The sequence below is a fragment of the Mustelus asterias genome, chromosome 1 (assembly GCF_964213995.1).
Source record: "Mustelus asterias chromosome 1, sMusAst1.hap1.1, whole genome shotgun sequence".
Classification (NCBI taxonomy): domain Eukaryota; kingdom Metazoa; phylum Chordata; class Chondrichthyes; order Carcharhiniformes; family Triakidae; genus Mustelus; species Mustelus asterias.
Window position 1 is genome coordinate 76224466 of NC_135801.1, and position 19118 is coordinate 76243583.

Below are 19118 nucleotides of genomic sequence, written 5' to 3' on the forward strand. Positions count from 1 at the left end.
GAATACTATGGGACTGAGTGAACAGCTGTGGAGAAGGGAGCCATACCTCCTCTGCCCAGCCCCCCAATGAAATTGACATCTCCTCTCTGTCAGAGGACTTCAAAGGGATCTACTCATACCTGCAGCATCTGACAGAGGGAAAAGGGAAATTTCTTCTGCAGAATGGAGTACTGCTGTGATTTAAAAGCCAGTTAGCTATCTCGCGAGCATGGGAATTAAAGTGACCATAAAGTGACAATTGAAAGTTTTCACAGTTGACAGGCTGGAATGAACATGTTAATCATAGAACTGTCTGAAATCACCATAAGAAGTCTCACAACACCAGGTTAAAGTCCAACAGGTTTATTTGGTAGCAAATACCATAAGCTTTCGGAGCACTGCTCCTCTTCCACTCCATCTGACGAAGGAGCAGTGCTCCGAAAGCTTATGGTATTTGCTACCAAATAAACCTGTTGGACTTTAACCTGGTGTTGTGAGACTTCTTACTGTGTTCACCCCAGTCCAACGCCGGCATCTCCACATCATGAAATCACCATGCCAGGGGTGATGTTAAGGTCTGCCATGGTTAGTAGGGGCAGTCCAGCCACAGGACCACCTTCCCAGGGGGCAGTGACAGGATCAAAACTTTGTCCCCAGCCCAAGTCCACCTGAACCTTCCAGAGCCTTTGGGGGAAGATCTGTCTGCAGTCTGGCAGTGGCAGAGAGCATATGGGCACTGGACGTACCTTCTTGACCCCCCCCCCCCCTTCTAGGGGTCCACCACGCCAGGCAAGGATGACACTGCCAGTGTGCAGGGGCCTGTGCATCATGGCACTGCCAAGGGGCTGGGCCTGAAGGTGGACCTGAGTGGATGTCTGAGTGGGGAGGAATGGCTGAGTGCGGGGCTGAGTAGGAGTCTGAGGGAGAGAAGGGGGGCTGGTTGGGGGTTTGGATCACCCTCATGCTTGTGTGTGTGGAGGGAGGGGCTTGCTATTTGTGCATGGGGGGCACAATGCCCCGCTTTCCTGAGGGGTTGGTGGTACTCCTGTGGTCAGCGGGGGGCACTATTTCTGTCTGTCTTCAACTGTGGAGATGGGGCACTCTTTAAAAGAGGCTGGCTGGCAGGTTTCTCGGGATCCATAAATTTGCATCCATCAGGTGGGTGAATCCCACCTGACAGACGCTGCCAGCACCAGCGGAAAACACTCCGGTTTTCCCATTGGCGTGGGCACCTAGTCCCGATTTGGGAGAATCGCGGCCTTAAGTCATTCTTTGGGATAATTCAGCCCCAGATCTTCAAAATTGAGAAGTTACTCTGGCTGGAAAGCAGTATTAACAGCAGAGTTATATATAGAAATAACTAGCAATGAGAGAGAGAGAGAATCAGGGTAGTTCACCTTAAAAACTCTGAAAATTAACAGTGCTGTTTCAGTTCAAAATTAACTTTACCTGTAATCTTAATTGCGGCAGTTGTTTTCACTATTCAGAAGGAAGAAAGAAAGAAGAAACATGATCTCCTCTTACCCGTGTGTGTGTTCTAATATGCATCTTTAATCCGTCATTCTTGCTGAAAGCTTTGTCACAGTAGGGACACTGGTAGGGGCGCTCACCTGCAATGCAGATAACCATCAGTAAAGCACAGAACAGAGCACAGAATGACAGAAAAAAAGGGAGCTGCTGCCTTGCGGTACTTCAAGGGAGCACAGCATGGCCAGATGAACACTTTCTCCTTTAGTTTAAACTTTTTTTTGGATCAAACAGGGAGATCAGAGCTTTGGATAAACTGTGCGTAAAGAAAGGTTTCCCTCAGTCACTTGAAGGCTGGATCAAAGTTCCACTCCAAACTGTTTGATCTTTGCCAACAAGGTACAACTCCACACATAGATCTTTTATTTCGGAAAAGCATACAAGGCAACAGTGACCTAATGAATGTACAGACCATTCCTGCTATTATATATTTAATATTAATTGCCAGTCAAAATGAACTCCAATGTTATGGTTAGATATCAAAGTAAAATTTTACTTTGATACAAGTTAAAGTCTCATTTTAATATTTTAAAAGTCACTAAACTTCAAAATGTAGAATACATCCAATGTGTACAATATAAAGCCAAATGAATAAAGCTTCCCTGAGCACTCATTTTCTTTCCTGTAAGCCATCACCATTTAACTGAATGCATGATATGCAAATATTTCTTTGTAAGTAACAACAATTAGAATCCAAAAATAAATTGTATATCTTTTATGTTCATTCCTGAGCTGCTTGTTCCTATTCAGTGATCACTTCTGGTCCCCGATTAGAAATTAAACTCACATCAAGCACCTAGTCACTCTCTGAAATATTTTATTTCAGTAGTCTACCAAATTAAACAAATAAAATGCCACAATCTTCAACTTTAGAATCATAGAATCCCTACAATGCAGAAGGAGGCCATTTGGCCCATTGTGTCTGCACCAACACCAATCCCACCCAGACTCTATCCCCACTTAGTTACCCTGCTAATCCTTCTAACCTAACACATCTTGGGACACTAGGGTTAATTTAGCATGTCCAATCAACCTAACCCACACATCTTTGGACTGTGGGAAGAAACTGAAGCACCCAGAGGAAACCCACGCAAACACGATGAGAATGTGCAAATTCCAGACAGAAAATGGCCTAAGTCGGGAATTGAACCCAGGTCCCTGGAGCTGTGAGGCAGCAGTGCTAACCACTGTGCTACCGTGCTGCCCGAATCATAGAATCCCTACAGTGCAGAAGGAGGCCATTCGGCCCATTGAGTCTGCACTGACCACAAACCCAGCCAGGCCCTATTCCCATAACCCCACATACTTACCCTGCTAATTTAATGGCTTACATTTCAGAATGTACTGTTAAAAAGACCCAAAATATTCTGGAACAGAATAATCTTTACAATGTTCAATGTATGGTTCTGATAATCGAGTGAAATATTGTGCAAATCAAGTTACTCATCCAAATGTGGTTAGTTGTCAGCTGTATTTAATCAGAAATTTGAAATATCAAACTTGACCAGTGGGTCAAATATTTAACTGTAATATGTTAATACTGTTCTCCTGTAATGCTTCTGATGTATATATGTAATTGAAATCGGCCCTGAAATAGCAACCTATTGTACCGCCTTGTGAAGCAACAAACAGTGATGAGGACATTAAAAGAAACCAAAAGAATAGACACATACAGAAAATCCATTAATGTATATCCATGGAATACAGAGTCCCATGTTTGTGATAAATATCAACTTGCACGTTCCTACCTGTATAGGTACGTGAGAGAATGGAATACATTTTTAAGTTAAATGATTATTTCAAATAACCCATCATTATTATTTCTAGCTTCAACAAGCCCTGAATAAATTTAAATTGGACTTTACTAATGTACATCAAATCAATATAAAGCACCTTCATAATTCACTCTCTAAGATTCTCTATCTATCCGTGCCTTTACCACATCTAAAACAATAAGAAGCAAGCTAAACTAAAGTTGATGGCATACGATAAAACATTCATCCATGTGTCTGTTATCACACAAATTTTGTTTATGTACACTGCAGAGAGATAGTTTATCACACCAAATTCCATTTAGTATATACAATAAAGACATGACTGCTTCATGGCAATATATCAAATAAGCAGCATAACTGAAAGTCATCTGTTAAAATCTTACCCTGTTCTCTACCTTTGATAAGAAAGCCAAGCAGTTAAAAAATCCACACAGTGAGGGAATTAAGAATGATATGAAAACAAAAAAATCATCAAGAGAGATGAAGAGAGTGGGGGAATGACAGAGCAAGAAACAGATAGAATTACTCAAACAAAAATGCGATTAGTGGACCTGTGTTGTCCCAGCTATTGTTTGATGTGTTCCGCTCTCAAGGTACATGAGAGATGAAGAAAAAGATCAATACCCAGACTCCAGTACTTAGAAAGTCAAAATTAACTGGAAAAACAAACAATTATTTTGAAAGGTACAATGAATCAAAAGGAGTGAAGACTGAACCATATAAACACTATATAGTGCCACACTACAATGCACATGCAAGGGATATTGCACGGTGAAACGTGGATTGCAACGCATGGCCACTTTTGCAAAGAGATAGATAAAACTGTCAAGGACCAAATAGTTTTGTTCATTGGTCAACTGGATGGAACTATTATGGGGCATCAGGAAATGGCTGATGTGATAAACAACATTTTCCATATCAGGCTTCGTAAATGAAGAGCTAAGACAAATTCCAGATCCAGTTAAACTGATTTTGGAATCTGCAACATCTGCAGAGGTCAGTAAAGCATGTGTTGTGAAGAAACTCAAGCAATTAAATATTTATAAGCCGCAGAAACAGATGGCATGCACCTAGCAATCCTCCAGGAAATATAAGGTGAGGTTCTATTTCATGTTTTTAGTAGTTCCACAAGTACAGAAATTGCACCTGAGGATTGCAAGATGGATACGGATCAGGGAATGATTAGTCTAATGGTGGCAATGCAGAAATTCTCAAAATAATTTCATCAAATCTCATATATGCCCATTTGTACATAGTTATAGAAGTAATAGATCATGCCTCATAAACCGACCAGAATTCAATAAGAAAATTAATAGATCAGAAATACCCTGTGAATATGTAATCAATAACAATTCGCCATGTGATGCTTCTGACAAAGATTAAGGTTTATCAAATAAATGGCAGAATTGGACACCAGCTTGACAAAAAGCATTCGCTTTAGATAGCCCAGCTGGTTGAAGCAGTGGGTCCCAAAATTAAGTTGGTCTCAGTTTTGGTTCCTCTTGTATGCGGAGTTATCTGATGTCAGTTAGGCTGTTGGTAGAGGCATAACTGGCCTCAGCATCATTGGATTGGGGGTGCAAGGGTTTGCGGAATTGGCCAGGATTCCTCTTCCTAACACATACATAGCAACTCCTATTGGAAATACAATTGCATACAAGTCATGCAAAGGTGTGGTTGGGTTGGTCATTGAATAAACTGTTCGCACTCATTGTTTAGGCTTATACATGAAAAATGGCCATTTGGGTAATGTACTAGCAGCCAAATTTGGGTTATAATCATAGCCCAAAAATGAGTTATTGCCTTGAGCTGAGGGCAGGGAAGGCAAAGCAAGAGAAGAAAACTGGCAGAAAAAGGGAAAAGGCTTTTTCTCCCCCCAAAACAAAAGCAGAAAGAACGTGACAATATAATTAAACTCCGCTGACATAACAACATGACAAAATGTTGTGCAGCAAAATGAGACATTTCAACATAAAATACTATATAAAGCTTCACCGTAATTTGTTCTAGGTCTCCCAACTACATCTGCAAAAACAATATTGTGCGACATACGTATAATACAAAAAGTGCTGATGGCACCAGGATGATTAGAATAAGCAAAGTTTAGAAGACTCAACCAAACTGAATAAACTAAGTGCTGAGCTAAGGAAAGGCAGATGGATTTCAAAATGATTAAGTAAAAGGGAATCCATGCTGGTTCAGGAAATATGAACCATGTGTGCAGAGTGGATGAATCCTATTTAAAATGGGCCAGTTAATTGTGGAACTGGGCAAAGCTCAATTGTATAGGAATGCATCAACAGGTACCTCACTTTGCAGGGAGTACCACATGAATATTTTTTTTACAGTGTCTCATCTTTTATTGGGATGGCAGTACTCAAAACTGATATCAAATCAGCAATAAAAATAAAATGAGTTAGATCTGTGAAATCAGGAGAAGCCAAACAGAATTGGGGAGGCAATGGCTTAGTGGTATTGTCACTGGACTAGTATCCAAAACTCAGGGTAAATGATCCGAGGACCCAGGTTCGAATTCCAAAGCAGAAGACGGTGAAATTTGAATTAAATAAATATCTAGAAATAAAGGTCTAATGGGGACCATGAAACCTTTGTCAATTGTCATAAAAACCCAACTGGTTCGCTCATGTCCTTTAGGTAATGACCTTTACCTAGTCTACCACAGCAATGTGCTTGACTCTTAACTGGGGCAAGGGCAATTAGGGGTGGCCCAGCTGACAACAAAGAATAAAAAATGAATGTGTAATGAGGGCTGGTTATGTGGAACGAAACAGATAACATGATTGTAATTTTGGTCAGGTGAGATATTACTACATAAAACTTTAAGACCTGAAACCAACTGGCCTTGAACTCACCCTCTTCTATTTTAATGGATGGGCCACTAACCGGTTCCAAGGATGCAGGTTGTTCATTGAAATATTTTAATGAGGCTGCATGCCTCAGGTTTTATCTAATCCAGGTTCATTGTTGGTCAATGGGGCTTCCCAGGCTCGGGAAACTCAGCGTCAAAAGAGAGGCAGGGATTGCTGCAAGAAAATGATCTTTTTCAAGCACTACTTGTGGGTCAGGAAGAGCGGGGTTGCTTTTCCCTCACCTCGTACGGCAGCAACCCACTTCCCAGTCCAGATGATTGAATCCCTCCTCTGACCCTCTCCTCAGCCTTCCCCACCTCTGCTACTGATCTCTCTCCGACCACCTATCCACCAAGCCACATTATACCTACCTCCCTCCTCAAGATCTCCAAAAAACCAACCTGAACCTGGGCAATGGGCTCTTCCACAGTGTTCCCTGCCCGACAGAAAGCCTAAGCTGTCAATCAAGCAAAATAAAAGCATGCACATTGGTGCAGTTAAAATTCCAAATATTGGGCCTAAAGTCTTTATCATTTCCAGATACAGAAGCTCATGTATCCCTTTTGTGACAGGATGATTCTTGGTCATGAGAACAAACGCATAGAACTGAACTTGTTTTCATTGGATAAAAGTAATTGGAGATGGTAAGGCATCATCCTAGGCTTGAACATTTTGAGCGTCATAGGTGATGTATATAAATCTACTAGTCTTTGGCTGTGACCACTGAAATGAATGTGGTGAAATGGTCAACATTAACAATCCTAAAGTAGGTTTACCAAATTTGAAGAATTGCCTCCTTCTACCCAACAAAATTGTGCACATGTTGAGAAGGCCTCCAGAATGATCAAACTTCTGTTTCTCAGGGGAGAGGGGGCTGAAGGCCGTCAAGGGAGTGGGGGGGGGGGGGGGGGGGGAGGAGGCTGGAGGCCGTCCTAATTCAAGGACTGTATGGGAATTTCCTGGAAAGTTTAAACTTCCAATGGACAGTAACTTTGAACTGGGAACCAACTGAGGATGGTTCCGACTCTCTTACCAAACTGGTTACCTAGGAAAAGTTAGAAGGATTAAAACCACTTCTAACTATGCTTCTGATAACCCTGTTGCCTGACTGGCCCCACCCCTGATTACCCTGTCCCCTCCCCCACCACGCCCCAAGCTTTGGGACATTAAAACCCTTCGGTTTCCATAAGGATTCTCTCCACTATTTTTCTGAGGGTTCCTGCACTGAGTCCATTCCACAGGATCCTTGATTGGAAGATTGCTCTAAGGAAAATGGAGGAAGATATGTGTATATTTTTATGTCTGTTCAGGGTCAGATACCCTGCTCAAAAGATTCGGTCTACTGTAAATTTGAAAACTGGAGTGAATCTAGAAAAATCCCCTGTGCTCCAGTCCTTTAAAGCTACCAGGTTTTAACTGAATGCCTGTTTGCCTATATTTAGGTTTGAGTCCATTAGCACAATGTTAGGATTTCTTGCTGTATACAGAAAATTTGGGTATGCATTGTGCATCGTTCTATTGCCACTTAAAATAATGGTTTGAATATCAAGCATGGCACCCACCCACCTATATAATATGCACTTAAAAGGGTAGAAGGGTGAGGTTGCCCACTGACAGTGCAGAACTGGAAATTACCCTGTCAGATAGCAAACCAATGTACCTGTCATGCCAACAGTATTAGCAGAATCTCAATGACTGCCATGAGGAATCCTCATATCTAAATATTTCCTATTCAATTTTGGACAAATGCTCATCAAAAAACATTAGCCATGAATTTCACTGGGTCTAAGCTTCCTCAGAGTGGCAGTCCAGTCGGATTGCAACTTTGCTCCTACTATTTCACCTTGGATTGTTTCCGATCCTTTTTTTCTCAACTTTCTGATCCAAACTGGGTGAGAACTGTGCAGGGCAGCAGCTTCCCAGGGCCTTTTGTCGAAGGCTTCAGAGTTGGGTGCAAGGAAGCAAAGCCCCCTTTCTTATGGCATTGACTGCTGCAAATGAAGTAGGTTTAAAGGTCCAGCCACTTGCGAGCTGGGCGTCAGGCAGTTGTGAGGGGCCACGCAGCCTGGTGGGTGGGTGTTTCCCTTACATTTCCCTGGTGTGCAGAAGCGTTACATCCATGTTGATATCCTGCGAGATTCAGCGGCAAGGGGTAAGTAATTGTTCCAGAATTTTAAACCCCAAAAGAATCTTGATATTGGTGAAAGCTATGAATAAAGACATTTTATAAAAGAAGCAAACCTTGCAGCTACAACTGTCACCTTAATCCAGAAATGATTGACCATGTCTTTAATGAGAAACCACAAAAAATTACATTTGAGTAATGATGCATTTGACAAAAACGATGTGAAATCTTTCAACAGTGACATCCGACTGTATAAACCACCTTAAAATGCAAAACCTGCCATGTCTAATTTGATTAAAATTCAACATTTCTCTTAATTCATTACTACATCAGTGTATTTGGTTTATATGCAACTGTGAAAATTCTTAGTTTATCATTAATTCCTGTCTGAAACTCAGCAGCATACAGGTGCATGCAAACTCTTGCCCCTTACTTCTGAAATGTGTAGATTGTGCTGTAATTACTCCAGCGAGATTTTCCCCACAATATACTTAATGTTATTTCATCTTTTGAGGTTCCTTTCACACAGAAATAAAGTAAAGAAGTAACAACCAATGAACTGACTGTCAATAAGAACATTAGAAAAGCAAACCATTGAAATTCATCCCTCTGCTGTCCTAACTTTCTCATTTTAACATCCACATGGCATTTTAAATGCCCCTAATGTTTCTGCCTTTATCAATCCGACCGGGAACTTCTCCAAACATTTATAATTCTTTGAGTAAACAATTTGCTCTCGATATCTGTTTTAAATTTATTTTTCACTATTTAAATTCATGCATCTGATGCTCTTTCTTGACTTACTTTGAAGTACAGGTACATCTGAATTCTTACAAACTAAGTTTGTGTGAGGGCTTGGCATTGGTGAACAGTAAATCAGGAACAGGTTGATGGTAAACACTATCTGGCATGCAAATCTGAGTCATCTAGCTGGTATCTATTACAATGCAGTAGTCTTACCTTGAGATTACCTTCTAATATGCCATTTTCTCTCCCATCTGTGCCTGCACTCAGCAGATGCTATTATACAGCACTTGGCCTAGCTGCCATCTCCTGCATGCTCACATTCTAATCCATCAGACTGGTAGGAAGGGATCACTACACAACCTGTTCACAGGTTCAATTTCATGCCCCCTTCCAGCTTTTGGAAATGTTGACAAATATGAAAACACCTATTAAAGGCTCCAAGAATGTTTGATCCCTTATACAGTCATCTATCTTAAAGCATCCAAGTCCCTTTAAATTTTCTGAAAGGCCGATATTTTACTCCCACACCAACGTTTCCTGCAACAAGGTCATTTTTTTGTGTTCAATTTATTTACATAAGTTGGTTATTATAAATTCAGGCAAGGATAGCTCTCCTGGCACACTACAGGTCATGTACATGAATCTGTGGCAACCCCTCTGCATCTTCGAGGAGACATTCACTGAGCTGCCTTTTGTAGACCACAGAGCTTGCAGGTCGGTATACTTTCCTCACAGTCCATTCTCTTTACGCACAAGATTAATCATTTTTCTGTATCCTTTCCAACGTATACTTTTTAAAATAATAGGTTGGAATTTTATCTTTGAAGTGGGCACCATGAATTGGATTTGGATGTTTTCCTGACTCTGCAATCTAGCCTCCGTCTTGGCAGTACTTACCTGCTCTATTTTCACCCTGAGATGATGAGCATGGGCTGAAGCCTGAGCCACTGCCTCCTGAGGCAGTAACAAAAACAGGTGGATGGCGAGGTCAGCAGGTTAGAAGGCTTGCCATCGTTTACTGGGACAGAGGCCCAGTTGTATTCATGGTTGTTCAGTGTTCTAGCTCTCACACTTCCTCATCCACCCACATCCCCTCTCCATGCCACATCACGCTTCAATATATCTCATCCCATCAAGCTCCCTCATGTCTCCCATGCACCATCAAGCCCCTCGTATCATGCATAGCCCCTCCACTCACCCTCATGTCTCCCATGGTCCTATCATGACACCCATGACCCCCTCATATTCCCCAGCTCCCCAAAGAGCTCAATGCAGTAGTCATTCTTGAAGCTCAGTCAAGGGTTCATAGCGAAGTCATCGATTCAGCCTACTTCTGTTGATATAATTGCCACATATCCTCCTTATGAATGCTTCGTTGAGCTCCAAGAATGACTAATACATTCAGCTTTTTTGATTGACAGATTTATTTGCTTACAATAACTTTATCTTTCTTTGAAGTAGTTTTTCAATGCATGTTTGTCTATTTGAACATTAAGTGATGTTAGAAAGATTAAAGATTTCTTGAAATGGGACTTTAATTGCCTATGTTTAATTGGCAGACTTATTAGAATTGAAATGTTTTTCCTCCAGCCACTGGTCTAAACATGCTGGTGAGCCAGCTGCAGAGAGTTTGGGTGCTGTTTTGCAAGGGTACCCTAATCTCACAGTGCACTGGGAGACCCCCTCCCACCCCACAGACATCAGGACTATCCCCATTGACGGCATGCTCTCACGCTCCCATCCCTGACACGGGTGGCCCACATTGGGGCATCAGGACTCTTCCAATGGGTGCCCCTGACATGCCCCCCCATCATGATCCCTGACATGCCCATAATCATGACCCCCCCCACATGATCCACCCCTGCATGATCCCACTTGCATAGTCCCCCCTGGCATCCAGACCTCACAACCCTAGCATTGCTCCTGGCACACTGATGGTGTCCAACTGGTGCCGCCAGGGTGCATGGTGGACACTGCCAGGGTGCATGGTGGATACCGTCTAACTGGCACTGCTCAAACATGCCCCTAACCACCCGGGAGGCTTCAATTGCCTCCAAGCTCCCCGGCGTTGCCATCACACCTGGCCTGTGCTACTGGAGACCAGTAATGATACTTGCCGTTATGGCACCGTGCCCAAAAGTTGGAAGATTCCATGCACTGAGATTTAAATGGGCTATGCATATTTAAATACTACTTACTTTTTGCTTTTTTCAAAAGGGACCGGGAACATCGCAAACCATTTCGTACTGGGCTCATACCAGATTTTTAGCTTTGCACGCTATTTTTCTGGGCGCATTGAGGTCGTAAAATCGCGCCCAGCGAGTAAGAGTTTCTACAGATTTTTAAATAAGGAAAGAGCTAGCAAAGTGAGCATTGGTCCAACACAAAGTGTGTCTCGGAAATTGATTATGGAAGGTAGGGGTATAGCAGATCAATTAAACAGCTATTTTTCATCAGTTTTCTCTATGGAGTTTTCCAATATATTCTAGAATTCCAGACAATTCAGTGTGCCAAGTCACAACTTTTCCATATCAACGTAATTGAAGATTAATACATCAACAATTCTGAAGTTATTAGTATGGTGCGAGAGTTGGTGAGAATGCAAACTTTTTAAATTGAAAACTTGAGAAGGCAAACCACCCACCAAAGAAGTGACAATATGTTGTTTCAAAGTCCTCCTGTCCCACGAGACCAAATGTTCTAGTGGACATAGTTAGTGGTGTGGCTGTCTGCTATCATTATTCAAATGACTACCACCCCAGGGTTTGTGATGGGGTCAGGGTGAGGGCAGACATGTTAGATGGAAGACTTGACCCACAGGTGTCGAGCAAAGGTCCCTGACTAGCCTGCTCACTGTGGCAACATTGAGCTGCTGTTGACTCCCAACCTTTGAAATCTATCAAGCCCAGTTAAAGGTGATCTTTTGTTCTGTCCACAACTCACGTGTCCATTTTGTTTGATCATTTCAAAACCCTAATCTGTGTAGAGTCGCAGGCCAACCAAATAAAGAGACCACATTGTCTCAAAACAGAAGTTTTCCATTTTAAATTTATATGTATCACAAATCACTAGTAATTGCCCCCAGAAGCCTGCTGCTACCAATGGACTCAAATGGTGGTGCAAGATTCCAGGGCTGGCGGTACGAGATTCAATTTGCGCTAAATGAACAAATCTCACATCTGCTGAAACTTAACGCTGTCTCTCCTGTGACCTATGGGGTCCCTAATCATGGCAGTCACCCTACAGACTCCAAAGGATCTGCTGGTGCTAAAGCTGCTAATGGGTCCATGCACACTTTTAAGTTCAGTTTCATTTTTCTTTAATGTTGAGTTCTGGGCCACTGAATAAGTGCTGACAGCTGAAAACAGCCACACTCTTGTCCCCACAGTTATGATTCTGCTGGTAGTAGTCTGAAAGCTATTAGGGCTGCCTATTAGTAATTAATTGCAGCTTTAGTGCCTGCTGATAAATGTATCACTGTTGAGGTTGAGCACAGGTTGGAAATATTGAAAAGTGAGACAGCTACTTTCAGCCTCAACTGTACAACCAATCATCAACATGCCTGAAAATACAAAGGAAGTTAATCATTTTGGGGTAAGATTGCTTATCGTTTGTTCTTCCATAATCGAAGAAACAGCTGGAACATCATCCCACATTTTGCAGTGATTGTTGACAGCTCATTGATAAACAACACGATGGCCATCACATGATAGCCCCAAGCCATGGGCCTGCCCTCTTTTGTCCAGATGGACAGACGATCCAAATCTAACAACAATATCCCAGTAGCCCACCTAGTATCAGTGCTCCCCTGTATCAGTGAGCATTTATATTAATAGCTCACCACTGTGGTGCAGTTGTAGCACTCATCTAAATGAGAAGAGTTCAAGTCCCACTCCAATGACTGAGCTCATAATCAAGTGCAGTACTGAGGTAACGCTGCGCTGTAAGAGGTGCCACCTTCAGATGTAATTTGAAATTGGGTCTCCATCTGTACATCTTCCCAGTCCAAAATCACAGCATCCAGTGGGCAAATTCCTATACAGCACAGCCAAGATCAGGTACAGAGCAGAGTAGAGCTTCACACCATAATGAATCAGTGCTCTAACTAGTGGCATTGTCATGTCAGCATAGTGTTCGCTGTTCACCTTCAATGTTACAAGCACAAAGTTGTAGCTCAAAAAATCTCTAAACTGTTGCAAATTATTTAGCACAGTGAACCATAAATAAAGAGGACTTTTGAACTCCACTTGCCAGAATCTGTCACCATAGTTACAGAAATAGCAGCTTTAACCACTTCTGGCCGACTTTCCATCTATTTTGTTTTTAAAAAATCAGCAATTCCTTTCTCTAAAATATTCCAAATCGCCGGCTTCCGATGGTCGATCTGAGAAAAACATTTTAAAATATATTTATGGGGAAGCTAGACAAGCATATGAGGGAGAAGGGAATAGAGGGTTATAACAGTAGATTTAGATGAGAAAAGATAGGGGAAGGCTTGAGTGAATCATAAGCACTGGCATGGACTGGTTGGTATGAATGGCCTGTTCCTATGCTATTTTCTAAAATATTTGTTCGTTCATCGGATGTATGTATCGCTGAATGGGGCAGAATTAATTGCTCATCCCTACTCTTGAGAATGTGTTGGTGGGCCGCCTTCTTCAACCGCTGCAGTCCATGTGTTGCAGAAACACCCACAATGCTATTTGAGAGCAAGTTCCAGGATTTTGACCCAGCAACTGTGAAGGATCAGTAATATAATTCAAGACGGTGTGTGACTTGGAGAGGACCTTGTACGTGGTGGTGTTTCCATGAAACTGTTGCCCTTGACCTTCTCGGTGGGAGAAGTAGCAGCTTTTGAAGGAGCATCGGGTAAGTTGCTTCAGTGCATCTTGTAGATGGTACACATGGCTGTCACAGTGTTGAAGGGAGTGAATGTTTATGGTGGTAGGTTGGGTACCAATCAAGCAGGCTGCTTCATCCAGGATGGTGTCAAGTTTCTTGAGTATTGTCAGAGTTGTACTCATCCAGTCAAGTGGAGAGTATTCCATTAAACTCCCAACTTGTACCTTGAAGATGGTGTAGACAGGAGGTGAGTTAATCACGGCAGAATTCTCAGCCTCTGACTTGTTCTTGTGGCCAAACTATTTATAAGGCTAGTCCAGTTCAGTTTCTGGTCAATGGTAACACACCCGGAATGTTGATAGTGGGGTTTTCAGCGACGGTAATACAATTAAATGTCAATGGGAGATGGTTGGTTCTCTCTTACTGGAGATGGGCATTGCCTGGCACTTAAATAGCGCAAATGTAACTTGCTACTTATCAGTCCAAACCTCAGTGATTCCATATGCAGCAAGAGCTGTACAACAGACTGCGAAAGAGTCGCAAATGGTTCTGAACATGTACAATCATCAGTGAAAATCCCCACTTCTGACCGTATGATGGAAAGAAGGTAATTGATGAAGCAGCTGAAGGAGGTTAGGCCTGAGACGCTACACTGAGGAGCTCCTGCAGCAATATCCAGGGCCTTGGATGTTTGAGCTCCAACAACCACTATCATCTTCATTTGTTCTAGGTATGACTCTAACCAGTAGAGAGATTTCTGTCTGATTCCCATTGACGTTAGTTCTACTATGGTTCCCTGATGCCACACTTGTCAAATGCTGCCTTGATGCATGTCAAGGACAAATCATTCTCATTTCACTTCTTGAGTTCAGCTCCTTCTGCATGTTTGCATCAAGGCTGTAATGGAGTCAGGAGCTGAATGACCCTGGCAAAACCCAAGTTAAACATCAGTGGACAGGTTGTTGCTGAGTAAATGCCACTTGCTGGCACTGTCAACGATGCCTTTGCTGATAATCAAGAGAAGACTAATGGGGAGACAATTGGCTGGGTTGGATTTGTTCTGTTTTTCATGGACAGGACATATATGGGCAATCTTCCCCATTGCCAGGTGCAGTGCTGTAGCTGTGTTGGAACAGTTTGGCTAGGAACGTGTATATACTATGTAACCAACTTTACAATTCTTTACAGTAAAATTCCAGCCTGTGCATTGCATGACAGTTTAGGAAGCAACTCAACTATATTAATGAAAATAAGATTTCAAACTTCATGTTCGAATTCAGTCTTCAAGATTCAAAATTAGATCCTCTGAATATAAAAGTTTCCAGATCACGATGGACATCATTATGCATCAAACATTATAATAAAACATCGAAGAAATTAAAATGATGGACAAATACAACAGGTCAATCAGCATTTAAAAGAGAGGTCAATATTTCACAATGACAGAATAACCCCTTGTCAGAACAAACTGAAGTAGTTCTGATAAAGAGTTATGTCCAAAATTTCATAACCTGCCGTTTCTCTTTATAACTCCTGTGGTATATTTTCAATATTATATCAGTTTATTTATATATAGGCTACGATCTAGAGGCCCCATTAGCCATAGACGCAAGTCCCACTAAATGGCCGCTAAATCACGCGAGTGGCCAACAATTGGATTTGCGCCTTCAAGATCTCAGTTTGAGATCTCCCCCCACCCACCCCACCAGTGATGTGATTTTGGGAAAATTGCACCCATATATTTTTTATTTCTAAGCTTATAGAGTTGTTTCTTACTTGTATTGGGAAAACTTTGTATTAACTGACAACATTTTAGATTTACATGTTGAGAGTGAACAACAGGTCTACATCACTGCAGTAAGATGGCATGCCATCTTTTTCACTGGATTACTCAACATGAAAAGGACAAAGGACAAACCATGAGACTGCATAGGCTGCTTTCCTCTATCCCAACAGAATACCAATGATCAATGAAAGCATTATCAAAGTGAATATTGTCCTCTCTCACCAAGGATCAAAAACATATTCCTGGGATGCTAAAAATATTCCTTCCTATGAATTGCCATTGGCCAGGAGGCAAGTATTGTACTTTTACTTGATGAATAAATAAATAAGAAAGAACGAAGACATTTAATATTTGTGTCTATAGCCACAAGAAGATGTTTGCTGATGGTGTAATGGTCAGATTAAAAAACTAAATTAAAAACAAAATTGCGTGGCACCACTTTTCTTAAACTGACAGTCAGTTGAAACCTAAAGTATAGATATCTCGATAAATTACACTTTTCAATTAATTGATGCAAGCAGACTCAATCTGGATTATATCTAATTTAGACTGTTCAGGGATCACTAACGTATGCCACCTCTTGTATCCAATCAAATTGCAAACAAAATATTATGACAATTGTACCCGCAACTCAGATCCAAAGCATTAGAAACACCAACAAAAATCTACTCCTTGGTTGTGTCATAACGTAATTCCCTGCCACAAAGAATAATAGCATTATTTAATATATCTCCCAAGTAAAGCAACTTTCGCAATGGTGTTAATGCATGTGCTAAATCCGTAACCTCTGAAGGGAACATAATCATTCATTCAAGCTATGATTATCTTCCCTTAAAAGGCAGAGGAAGATGTCTCTGTGTTGGCATCACAGTTTTTTTAAAAATAGCTGCTGGTTGCACACAACTAGCATTGATCCTTAGCAGTGCATTATACCAGCCATTTGTTCAAACAGCATTTTGAGAGGCACAACAAAAAAACTTTCCTTCTTGCATGAGGACCCCTACTCCTCCTCTCAGCGGGACCTTCTGTTCTTCCGTTTAAAAAAGTCATTATGAGTAGTGGCTATATTTCTGTTTAGAAGACTGTGGAACATTGTCGATAGACTTTTTCATTTATTATCCATGGTGTGAAATGCATCAGGGTAGGTGCATGGGTGTTCATCCAGTGACAGGAACAGTTAAACTCCTATCATACCACTGGAATACCAATTTGCAACATATTGTTAGAACACTCCAAATGATGGACGCCTCTGAGATTTCCTGTATTTCCAAAACTCCGCAAGCAATTTATAAAATCTTATTTCTGCAGATGTCACACGTTAGTAGACCTGTCGGAATTAAAAGTTGCAAAGGAAATGGAAGTCCCAAGGGGTTAAATGTTTTACTGCAATGACTTCCAAGAGGTTGTTTCTTTCATGAACAAAAGATAAGCAACATCAGATTTTTTTTTAAATATCAAAGACATGCATTCCTCAGATAAAATACAACACAAAGCATACAGAAAAAACTGCCGTAACCTTATTTAGTCTACTTAAAATTGATGCTTCATTTATCTCCACTGGAACGAATGCATTTGGCAATCCCACCCAATTTGTCATTAAAAATATACATCCAGATACATCTTCTACAACTTCAATAATTTATGTGCACCTTCACTTTTCAGGTGGTCCATATATTGAAATGGAAAAGTGTGAAGAAATTAAATACGAAAAGTAAAATTAAGCACTTGAAAGAAAATGTGAGAAACATAATATTAGGCAAATTTCACAGCAAGTCTCCTGTTAGCAGTCATCTTTCCAACTCCTCTGCAAAATGCAGCTTTGATTTTTTTCCAGTACACAGAAGATTGTACTTATAAGTCTCTACAAATTTTGGGAAAACCTTGATCAGAGAGTCCACATGTTCAAGGTATGACATCTCTGTATGCTTTCCAAAAAACACCCAGGCTTTGATGCCTGGTTTTCAAAAGAATTCAAGGTTACAAATAGCTCATTAGACTTGGCTCTAATGATAGATTTTTTATCCTTTCCTCAATATTAAACATGTTTATAACAGGTTGTAATGGAGATGCACAGCAAATGTTCTTTTAAAAAAATTGGCAAGCACAGATTTTCTCAGTAGCACTGAAGATTAACTGAACTCCATCCTCCTGAAATCACACTCCTTTATAGTGGCTGGGAGCTGTGAAAAACAAGTTCTCAAGTGCTGTGGTTGTGTGTGGGGTGTTGGGGGAGAAAGTGGAGGTGGTGTGCTGATCATGTGTTAGTAACGAGAGAAAATAAGTAACACATGATATGAAAAGTTATGAGATGTGATTTTTCTGGCCCTTACTGCCGGCGGGATCTTCTGGTTCCATCAAAGGCTGGACGGGTGGGCCATGAGAAACGTTGTAGGTATCAATGGGACCAGAAGATCCCACCGGCAGCCAATGGTGAGCTGCTCCTGCCACAAGAAAACATGCCCATGATATTCCCATTATAAAAAAAGTGTTAGGCAATAAATAGGAGGTGTGTTGTGAGCAACAGTGCGGTATGATAATTACTTGCATAATGGATTAAATCATGTTTCTAGCCACATAATTTAGCGACACCACATATGTAAAGCAAATCATTTTTCAAATAAGGTATGTTTTTGTGAAATTTAGACCTGAATGGCATCCATACATTTAGGGAGACAATGTACTGATGAACTGATCTACAAGCTGTTGTAACTGAACTGGAGTATGGAGTGCCAAATGGCATCATCAACGACAGCAAATCATTCACTAGGCCATTACACATTTTGGTCTTGGAGTGCAATCATGCCAAGTTGAACAGCTTGCCATCAGCTCCTAATTTGAGTCACCAAAATTATACAGTCGCGCCAGGGGAAAAAATATGGCAAACAGAGTTGGCGCCTGAGCACAGCCCTGCTTTACCGCACTGCTGATCTTGAAAGTGTCCAATGTTGCTCCATTGCAACTGACAAAACTGCACACTTTCTTATGGAAAGAAGAAATGACGGCCAGGAGTCCAGATGGGCAGCTGATTTTCCACAGCAGTGTGAAGAGTGTTTCTGCTGATAAGATCAAAGGTCTTGGTTAGGTTCACGAAGGAAATGTAGTGTTTTGTGCTGTTCACAACACTTCTCCCTGTAACTGCTGAAGTCAGAAAATCATGTCAATTGTTTATCTGCCATCTCTGAAACCACAGTGAGACGCAGGGTCGATGTGTGACACCAGGACCTGCAATCTGTTCACCGCGATGTAACAAAAGACCTTTCCCACAAAACCTAACGAGGAGATGCCTCGGTAATTGTTGTAATCACTGTAGTCTCCTTTGTTTTTGTATAAGGTGACTATTTTTGCAACACACATACCTTGAGGCACAAATCTTTCCTTCCAACAGAGGTGCAAAAGTTCATTGAGATGCTGCAGCAATGCTTGTTTTCTACTTTTGAGATTTCAGGCGGAATGTCATTTTCTGGGGC

General features: G+C 41.4%; 1 protein-coding gene across 2 annotated transcripts in view; it reads right to left on the reverse strand.

Annotated features, from left to right (window-relative positions):
• prdm5 (PR domain containing 5) overlaps positions 1-19118 on the reverse strand; it is a 301678-nt gene that overhangs the window by 57477 nt on the left and 225083 nt on the right. For both annotated transcript variants that reach the window (XM_078214035.1, XM_078213941.1), the window contains one exon: positions 1504-1589. In XM_078214035.1, the coding sequence (XP_078070161.1) occupies positions 1504-1589 (86 nt within the window). The remainder of the gene's footprint in view (positions 1-1503; positions 1590-19118) is intronic.